Source organism: Pholcus phalangioides, unplaced genomic scaffold (genome assembly GCF_987345545.1).
Source record: "Pholcus phalangioides strain wild (caught in Gottingen) unplaced genomic scaffold, Ppha-v1.0 ptg000008l_1, whole genome shotgun sequence".
Taxonomy (NCBI): Eukaryota; Metazoa; Arthropoda; class Arachnida; order Araneae; family Pholcidae; genus Pholcus; species Pholcus phalangioides.
This window is the reverse complement of record NW_028301601.1, coordinates 11195511-11206585: the sequence shown is the minus strand read 5'-3', so window position 1 is coordinate 11206585 and position 11075 is coordinate 11195511. Positions and strand designations below refer to the sequence as shown.

General features: G+C 38.0%; 1 protein-coding gene across 1 annotated transcript in view; it reads left to right on the top strand.

The window, feature by feature from the left end:
- The first annotated feature begins 112 nt into the window (after positions 1-112).
- The window catches only part of LOC149083677 (RNA-binding protein RO60-like), a 28264-nt gene continuing 17301 nt past the window's right edge, over positions 113-11075 (top strand). The window contains exons 1-3 of the mRNA XM_089234160.1: positions 113-185; positions 5915-6444; positions 9998-10209. Of these exons, the coding sequence (XP_089090286.1) occupies positions 5922-6444; positions 9998-10209 (735 nt within the window). The 5' untranslated portion in view covers positions 113-185; positions 5915-5921. The remainder of the gene's footprint in view (positions 186-5914; positions 6445-9997; positions 10210-11075) is intronic.

Genomic DNA, 11075 nt, shown 5'->3' with positions numbered 1-11075 from the left:
ATAAATTTTAAAAATAAATTTTATATATAAATATTGTTTAATTAATATTTTTTAGTTTCCCCTCCTTAATAAATGTTATGATTCATTTACAGGAATTCGTCATCGTCGAACTGTAACTGCAACAGCTGTTAAATGACAGGGTTCATGTTGTTGACTTCGCTCATCTGAAACTTAAACTAAAAGGGGTGAGATTTGTTTAAAAATCTTTGTAACAGATATTTCAATTTGGATTATAAATGCTTTAAAATACTATTTATTTTGATAATTATAATTTTCTAATTATCTCTGATTATCAGTATTGGTCAAATTATTTGTTTACTTGATTACACCGTACATTTCAAACTACCCCTTTCAATGTTTGTGTAAGGATATCCCTATATGCGTAGATATGGTGAGAAACATGTGTTTGGCCCACCTCCCTAATGTTTGTCACGATTTTTATAATATTATTAAATATTGAGATACAAGGCCCAGGCCCTCCCAATATTTTCAGTTATTATACCTATCCTAAGGCATAGGTATGTGTGGATGCAAGGGCCCTGGGGTGAAGCAAGCTTAGCCCCCCCTCCCCCCCATACACACAACTAGAATCAAAGCTGTTGGCTAAGATTTTGGAACAGCTTCGGTATAAGGGACAGGTTGGCGATTTTCGGCGACTTTTTTTTTTCGGTGCCAAATATGTCCGACGACCCCATCAAAAGTCGCCAAGGCCGTTAGACACATTGCGAGGGAAAAAACTCGGACTCACTTTCCGGGTATCCAGATTTTTTAAAATAAAATAAAAAGGATGCAGGGGCATCCTGCATGTAGAAAACAATAAATATTGGAAAATATTAAAGGTACAACCTGAGGGAAAAGATATCCAAAATAATTAATCTGACACACACACTACATCATATATACGGAAGGAAGAGAAAATGAATTATCCCAACGGTTTTTCAAAACGCAGCGGCTATAAAGTGACACCATTTGGAAGAAAAAAAGAGAGAGAATAGAATGGAAAAAGAAAAAACCAGTTTGAAAATGGCAGTAAGACCCATTTGAAAGACGCGCTAGGAACACGGGAAAACAACAACCAGCGCCACCACATTCTGGTACCACGACAACCCAGCAGAACAACAACGAACCAGAGCCCGCCAACGATGGCAACTTATCGCCGGAAAAAAATCGTCAATTCACTGTGTCCCGTATACCGAAGCTGTTCCGCTCTTTCAAAAAAATTTCACTGGCGACAGTAATGTTTCTCTTCCGTTTCTTGGACCAAGTGCTGTATAATCCAGAGAATGGCGATTTTTAACGCCCAAGCAAACATAACCATGCTAAAACCAATAAGCACAATCCAAGGTTTAAGCTATGGTCACATTTTTCGCAAAATGCGAAAGAAAATCGCAGAATGCGAAAAAAGTAGCCGCCACTTTCGCAAAAATGCGTACGTGAGGTACACAACGAGTAGACATCCAACCATCAATCATTACATTAGGGGTCATTCAAGTATTACGTCAGCATCGGGGGGGGGGATTTTGGATTTGCAGACTTTTGGGATGACAAGGGGGGAGGGGTTTGAAGGTTGCTGACATCATCAACCACCCTTTTTGAAGGTATGAAATATTCTAAGCTGCTGACGAAATTTTGCCTACAAGGGGTGGAGGGGTCAAAAATGGCTAAAAATCTGCTGATGTAATACTTGAATGGCCCCTTAGCTTTTGTTATTGTAGCATTTTGCTAAAGCTTTTCCCCTCATTTTCGCTTTTTTGCGAAAGGAATTTTTTATCCAGCTTAAACCCTGGCACAATCGCAGTAATAAGAATATCACTGTCTAAAACTAAATATCAAAACATAAGGTATCCACTGTTTTAAATAAACAACGGTCCTGCATGTTGTATAAATAAATATATTCTATGTATGAAAAATTAAAACCCAGACTTACGGTATCCACATCCTTTTCAATAAGAAAAATAGATAAAACAATACAACCTTACTGGCCGACGAAAATGTAATCCTAATGCTTGGAACAAAAAAGACTAAATGGCTATTCAAACATTTGAAAAGACTCACTAAAAACAACTAGCGCCAGGTAATTGAGAGTAATCTGAGACAATGACTTGTTGGAAAAAAAATGACGCTAATGAACAAACGGAAAAAATGCCATTATGAATTTGAATCGCCCGCTCTTTAAGTGCCATCTATAATGGATGAGTAATGGAAGCTTCTAGAAAGAAGTGGGAGAGAAGAAATGGCAATCCACTGCCAGTACGCCAGCATTGGCAACTTACAGCAGCCTTGAAGCCACCTCGTTGGGCATTTTGCCTGTTGTGGCATTGCATTTGTATTCGTATATTGATGAGAACCATCCTGTTTCTCAAGCTAACGTGCTATCCTTATACGCTTAATGTGTCATTTTCATTTCCTGTTATCGCCAGCGTCATGGGTTTCGTTATCGTGAAATTTATTCAGGCCGAAACCATGTTCATCACCAAGCATAACTTGCGGTTAATTTTTTCTGCAGTCATGTCACTGTTTCTGTTGTATCCCTGTGTTAGGAAAGTTTTCTGGCAAGGACGAACCGGGTATCGAACTCGCGACACCTCTAAACATCCTTTGGTACTTTAGGGGAGTATCTTACCAACTTGGGCTGCCGCGCCCTCAGCATAATACCTGCAGAAATTGTAGTTTCTCGCAAGAAATGTGTCAGTGGCATTGGTTTTCAACAATCCCACAAAGAAATTTGGTTGGCATTGGGTTTGCCAGAATAAGAACTCTTAAACCCAAATATAATGGGTTGGTGAATGTGCCGTGTTCAATATTGCACATGTTCGTTGGTTCTCAAATTTCTCCTCATGATGTTCTAGCTTATCAAAAAAAAAAATGTCAAATTTCTTTTTTTTTTGTCAGGCATTTTGATTTTCATGATATTGATGATGCTTGGCGAGGAAAAAATTTGTAGTTTACCAAGAGAAGAAAGGCGAAATTCGAAATCGCCAAGTTTGACGTGACCCTGCTTATGGAATATTAGCCAAGATGCTTGGCTATTCAGTTGATGTGCATTTTAATGGAGCCCCCTCTGTAATATGCCCCCTCCCGAACATTATAAAAACAACTGTTTGTTACACTATTTACATAATTCTGGAAAGGTGCTTATGTTAATCATACATCTGCAGTGAAAATTCCGATAACAATAATCACACCTAATGCATTAAAAACCGTCTTAACATTGGTTAATTTTCCATAAGTATGGTAGTTGTCACTGACATGCTTCAGATGAGCGAATAGATACACGGCGGGTATATACAGAAAAAATTAATGATTTCAGTTAGTCAATGCGATTGATCCAGAACGATTTCTCCACACCAGACAAATTATAATTTTCCAAATCACATGGTCATGATCAGAAATCCAATTCATTTATTACAGTATCGCTCGAGAAAATCAGTTTTACTCGCATTCAATATTTGATATGTCAGTACTTTGTAATTTGATGTCCAAATTCTCCTGGAATGTGCATGCTCATGAATGAAATCGTTGGATATTCATATAATGTTTTATCACTTGTTTTATGACTCCAATCATTTCACCGAAAGTTGACATTATATTGGCTGATTATTATATCAAAAGGGAAAACATATACAATTGATGCTTGATACAACGATCGTCCTGTCGAAAACAGAAATTGAGAAGTTGACATTATATTGGGTGACTGGTATATAAGGGAAAACACATAAGTTAGTCATTACATGAAAACATTTGGGACTATTCTATCGGTCGTTATAATGGAATGTTCGCTATATAGCCTGGGGTCGTCACAAGTAAGCCTGATAGGGTAAATATTGTTCCATAATTTGACGTGAGTTCAGTGACGCATTAGTGTTACATTTGAAGGCGCAACTGCAATTCAAAATATAAGGTAATGCAGCGAAATTCCACACATTGTAACAAGACAATTTCGTGTATAAGGCTTTATCATAGTTAGGCCCATAGCCAGAAATTTCGTTCGGGGGGACCAAAGTGATGGAACAATAGATTTGGCCATATTTTTCCCTTTCTTTGGTCATTTTCTCACAACATTTTTTTTGGGGGTGGGGCAGACCCACAAGTCCCCCCCCCCCCCACTACGGCCTTGATCATAGTCAAGAAATAGTGATGCAGATTCCAAATTAGCAAAACTGTGTAGCAGCTGAGTTTAATAATGAATCTTACTGGAATGTTGAGGATTGTGCTGCACGTACCGATTTGTGACCAATTTACAGATATCTGGTATCGAGGAATCGGGTAATTTTAACCTTTTTTTCACAGTTCCCCTTAAATTACAAATTGACTAAGTTAGACTGTATATATGCATAGCTTGGTTTTTCCGAAGCCTTATTATTAATATATAAGGTGTCCTCTCTAATTACAGGTTGAAAAAAATTCTGTGTCATATGCAAACATTACCCATGAGTACCAAAGTGATTGTCAGACATTAAAATAGAGAAAGATGGTCTTTTCTTTTTCCTACTGCTATAGGGGCCATTCAGATATTACGTCATCAGATTTTTAGCCATTTTTACCCCCTCCCCCTGTCAGCAAAAGTTCATCATCCACCACATCATAACTTACATTAAGCCCCGAAATGTGGCTAGCCATCTCAAACCAAATTTTGTAAAAATGAACTAAGCGGCAAATTTTTACAGATTGCTTAAGTGGCACAATTCCAGACCATTTATGTGGCCCGTTGCTAATTTTCAGATCAATTGAGTGACCCCTGGCACAATTCCAGAACGCTTAAGCAGTACGTCACAACAGACAAAATGCCCAACGAGGTGGCTGATAAAAGAGGTCCCTTAAGTGACATTTGACACAGTTTTAGAGCACTTAAGAGGCCCACAGTGTAGGTCTACGGGGCCATTCAAGTATTACATAAGCAGATTTTCAGACATTTTTGACCCCCCCCCCCCTTGTCAGCAAAACACACCACCCGTCACCAAAATTTCATCAGCAGCTTAGAATATTTCATATCTTCAAAAAGGGGTGGTTGATGACGTAAGCAACCTTCAAACCCCCACTCCCTCGTCATCAAAAGTAAGTATGAGAAAATCTGTGGCTCTCCACGGTATATTGGTTATTAGTGCCATAATTGCAAAAGGACCGGGGTTTGATTCTGGCAGAGACCACACTAAATTTTCTTTCAGAAAAGTCGGCACTGATATCCAGAAGGGCTCTTCCGTTGATGAACATTTGAAAATATTAAGGTCTCGAGTTGGGACACAATAATGATGATGTCAATACACTGTTTCTTACACTGTTATTTCTGTCACTCATTCTGAATTTTTGCTATTTTTATTCTCTGAGTTTTCACAATTTTCATTCTTTATATTTTTCGATTTTCCTTCCCCCAACAGAATATATAAAATTGATTTTAAGAGGCACCGAAATTATTAGGACTCCTCTCGCTCATCTATTATTCTTGAACCAGGCACTTATTTTTTAACCCTATCCAGTAAGGGCGGTCTTGGGGCATAGGGGAGGAGGGTATTTATTTTAAGAAGTATAAAAAGAGCAACACCTGCCCCAGGTCAAATATGGATTACTTTTGAAACCTCTGCTTCATGTGTGAATAATAGAATAGTTATGTGTGGAATAGTTAATAGAATTGTTAGAATGGGAACATTCCAATTCCCATATGGTATGACACTCATTTCCTATCATTAATGCTATTGATTCAGGAATTGCAAATGAAAATTTACTCAAGAGTGCCTCAAGACCTTTAGAAAGTATTCCGAAAACCTGAAATATTATTGTGAATATTATTATTCAGGTTGAATGAATTAATATTGGACCGACTAATTGTTGTCTCTGTTTTTATATCTTTGCTCCTTTGTTTTCTTATGTTCTGCATTAATGTTATAAATGTGTTTTAATTATTATAATTTTTGCACAGGTTCAAAATGGCAGATTGCGACAATAATGTGGGCTTGTCAAGTACGGCAACAATACAGCTCCACCGTTTCTTGTACCTTGGTACAGAGAGCAACTTGTGGAGGCCAGTCCAGTCAGCTTTTCTACCAGACAGCATGGCCATAAAGACGCTCATCGATGAAGGCAAAGGTCATGATACCATTAAAAAAATAGTCAGATTTCACGAAGAAAGTTGGTTTGTCAATCCCGACACCATTGCATATGCATTTGCTAGCATTGTTCGTTCTGGTCTGGGTGTTAAAAGTACAGCGTTTCATGCCATGAGGAATGTCTGCAAGTCCTCGGAGGCTATGTTTGCATTTGTCCACTACAATGAGAAGCTGTCCGCTCCGAAAACTGGATGGGGACGTTCAACCAGGCAATTTATCTCTAACTGGTACAATGAGAGAGATGCTAAAGAATTGGCTGCAGAAGCAACACGAGTGGTTTCCTATAAGAAATGGTCACATAAGGATGTACTCTGCCTAGCTCATGTGAAGCCAAAGAACATCGGTATTATTCTTAGTCTTTTTTTGTTATATATTTTTCAGATATTCTCATTCATTTCCCGTTTTTTTAACTTGATTCAATTTAAAATGTGTGTGTTGTTTGAGTTATGTTACCACATTCAAAAAGTTCCAGAACTTATTTTGTTACGCAAGAATGGGTACAGAGAGAATTTGTTTATTTGGTGTTTCCTTCAAAGTAACTACCTTGTGCAATCGTGTATTTTTGCCATTGTTCATGAAAAGATACAAATGAAGGTTGCATTTTTTTTTGTCACATCCTCCAGTACCTTTGTCGCTGCTCACTTCAATTCTTTGGAACCTTAAAATCATTGCACCTTGAGCTATTTCTTTATCTGAGGTAAAAGTCATGTGGGATGAGATCAATGAATGCAATGTTTTGACTGGTAATCTGACAAGGGACCTGTGAGCTGGAGCATAATTGTGATGGAGCACCCATGACTTGGCCTTTGAAAGATCTGGTTGCTTGCGGGTCACCTAATCATGCAGACGTTTAAGATCTCACAGGCCCTTGGTGTCAGATTACCTCTCAGAACATCGCATTCTGATACTTTTATAACCATCTTATTCTCCTGATCTCATTCCATGTGACTTTTCCTCGGATAAAGAATTGACTCAAGGGACAAAGATTCTCAATTTCCAAAGTGCAGCGAGCAGCAACGAAGACACTAAAGGATGTGGAAAAAAATCGTGCAATCCTTATTTGCATCTTTGTAGGAACAATGGCAAAAAATTTATAATTACACGGGGTAGTTACTTCAAAGGAAACACCAAATAAATATGTTCTATCTGTATTCATTCTCCCGTGACAAAATAAGTCTCAACTTTTTGAACGTAGTAATAAATACATTGAGGCCCTGTTTCACAGATTTCAAACCTATCCATTAATGACATAGGCGGATACAGACGGAGTGATGTCTGTGGTACCTGAGCGCCGGACGGTGACATCCTGACACACATTTGTTAATGAAGTGTTCAGTTTACTCACTCGGTCATTGGAAAAAAGGGAAACAATTCTCTGGTTTCAAAGAAGAGCAGCGGCAAAGACACTGGAGGATATGACAAAAAAGGGCTTGTAATCTGTAATTTTCATCTGCATATGAAAGATGGCAAAAATGCATAATTGCACAGGGTAGTTACGTCGAAGGAAACACCAAATAGGTTCTAACTGTACTCATTCTTCCTTTATAAAATAAGTTCCAGAATTTTCTGAACATAGTAGGAATTAGCTATGCTGAAGTTAAAGAGTGACTAAGTTATTAGAATGTTTTTCTGAAAAATTTATTTCGATATTTAGGTGTAGAACAAAATTTGAGTTGTGGTACAACCAGAGCTGTAAGTAAGAGAGTCTGGGTATTTTTTTTCCCCTGGGAAGAGGGCAAACATAATTTTGCTGGCCCTGCTGTTCATAAAATCAATTTTATAATGCCCCCTTTTTTGTTTTTTCCCAAAACTCTGCTACTTGGGGCAACTGTATCTGCTGCTAATTCTCTCTTTAGGTACAACTGTTAGTTTGTCTATTCTTTACAATATTGTAAGCAAATATCTGCAGATCGGCTGTTTTCCTTGGCAGGGCTAGTGTAAGGTATGTGTGGCATGTAACAACTGCACATTGTAAAATTCCACAAGGGGTGCACAAATGTGACCATGAGCCCCTTTCCCCCCCCCCCCCCCACCACCACCACAAAAAATAACAATGGACGTTATGTAAAAAAGAAAAATTTACAGGATGAACTGTTATATGAATATATTTGGGACTTATCATACTGGTCATTATGGGGGGAATGGTTAACATAACACATAAATGCTCAACCCATGCCCTGTGGGTCAGGTGTGGCCTCTTAGAGTCATTTGATATGATCCGCTGCCACAAACGCTTAACATTGTAAGAATGAACAACATGTAAATCATTCATGCAGGTATTTATATGATTAAAAAGTGGTTATCCCATATTGCTGCCTTCTACTGTGAATGTCAGTTCTAGGTCACTTAATCTGTCTGTGGCATAGTTTCAGATCACTTAATCTGTCTGTGGCATAGTTTCAGATCACTTAATCTGTCTGTGGCATAGTTTCAGATCACTTAATCTGTCTGTGGCATAGTTTCAGATCACTTAATCTGTCTGTGGCATAGTTCGAAATCATTTAAGTGATTCACAGTGTATAGTTCCCAGATCATTCAAGTGAACTGTGGCACAGTTTCAGATAATTTGTGACCAGCAGCAGTTTCAGATCACTCAAATTTCATGCAATGTAATTCCAGATCACTTAAGCGACGTTTGGCACAGTTATATCATGCAAGTCAACTGCAACAGAGTTTTATATTACTAAAATGACCTACAGTATAGTACCAAAATCACCTAATCGACCTATAGCACAGTTTCAGATCACTTTAACGACTCGCTGCACATTTACTGAGTGATCAATCAAGTGGTCTACGAGGTGTTTGCAATCCAATGAAGTGGCCGCATTTTCTGTAAAAGGTTGCGGTCTCTGATATAACGTATGGTCACTGTAATGAGCGTCAACTCTGTGTATTTAACCATGAGTTCCCCCAGTGAACTGCTTAAAATATTTCAATCCTGCCACTGAACTGAGGTACCTACAAGAGATATTTCCAATAGCTCTAAATGACACAAGTTGTACCAAGTTATAAACAAGAGTTAAGTTTCACATTGCCGCCAGTCATAGCAAACAAATTGGCTGAAGAGTTGAGATTGGAAGGAAGATCCAAAATTTGCATAGCTTGGGATAGAAGACATACAGTAATTTGACCATGAAAAATCTGAGCCAGAAAAGTCTTGAATTAGTCGTAAATCTCTATAGAAAAAGATACCCATTTACGACTAACAGTCACTCAAATAACACCAACAGAATTGTCCAACCATTGACAAATTGAAAGTTGCAAAACTTTATTGATTTATTAACCCTTAAACTGTACGTCTTGGGAGGATATGATGGGAGCTTAGTAGGCTGCTGAATCATCTATTGTTGAATTGCGATGCAAGGAACAAAAAGTTTAAATTTTTCTCTTGCGCATATGTACTTGTAGGTATAACTCGTGCACATGCTCCGAGTTATACCGTGTGCACGAGTTTTTAACTCGTGCACACGGAGCAAACTCTCTTCACTCTTAATGTTAACTATTTATTAAGGAGCAAACTCTCTTCACTCTTAATGTTAACTATTTATTAAGGAGCAAACTCTCTTCACTCTTAATGTTAACTATTTATTAAGGAGCAAACTCTCTTCACTCTTAATGTTAACTATTTATTAAGGAGCAAACTCTCTTCACTCTTAATGTTAACTATTTATTAAGGAGCAAACTCTCTTCACTCTTAATGTTAACTATTTATTAAGGAGCAAACTCTCTTCACTCTTAATGTTAACTATTTATTAAGGAGCAAACTCTCTTCACTCTTAATGTTAACTATTTATTAAGGAGCAAACTCTCTTCACTTTTAATGTTAACTATTTATTAGCACCTCTGATGTTCTGTTCTGCCAGAGGTATTTATAGAACATATTTCTGTGTTTGTAGGCACAGCTGCAGTGTTGAAATACCTGGTTGGGGGATTGGATGCAGCTGTGAAAGAGTACGGTGAAGCTCCAGAAGCTCAGGAAGTTCTTGCCTATTTGAAAGCTGTTCAAGAAGTCAAGCATACAACAGACCACCATACAGCATCCAGGCTCATTGAAATGCACGACCTCTGTTTCGAGCATATCCCTACAAAGCTTTTGAAGTCCAAAGAGGTCTGTATATGCATTTTCTTTGATTGAAAACATTTTTTTTCTTTGTCTTTAAAGGGGGGAAAACCCATTAGTGAACATTTAATTGGGTCTAATTTGATAGCACTGTACCATGTTGTTGACTCCAACATTGATCATTTTTGTCGTACCATGGTCATTTTCTGCTCACGAGGGCTAATTAGATCAGGAACTACAATTTATTGCTGATTCCAAACAGCAGCCTTACCCCTTGGTGTGGGACTCCCTGCGGTAGCAATCTTTTTCTGTGGCCATGTCGCCGTTTCCATTGTACCCCTGCATCAGGAACATTTCTGACAAGGACGAACCGGATATCAAACTTGCGGCACGGCTACACAGCCTTTGGTACTTTAGGCGAGTATCTTATTGACCTTGGCTACCACGTTCATTGACTCAAACAAAAACATGTACTCATCCACATTCCTCTTCAGAATTTCTAACAAATGATGCATGTTGGAATGTATGTGTTGTGAATCTAACATGAAGTTTTTTACTGTGTGATGCTTGTTATGTGTAGTGCTTGCCATTAACTATGTGTGAAGTGCAATGATTGAATAATTGTAAGATTGTAGGCCTGTTGCTGTCTGTGGCTAGACTTTTTAAAGGGGTGTTCGGCTTGGGCATTTCTGTGCTTAAAAAGGTGTTGCCTAAAATTTGTCAGCAAAACACTATACTTAAGTTGTTACTTCAAAATATTTCATTAAATTAAATATTTCTATTAAATTAACTCTAAGTGGCAATGATGAGATACCTCGCATTGATAAAAGCCTTTTATTTTAGCATTGAAAAGCCCAGATATTTTGTAAAGTTGACTCCTCAATGGAAAACTTTTCCTATACCCCTTGGTTTAC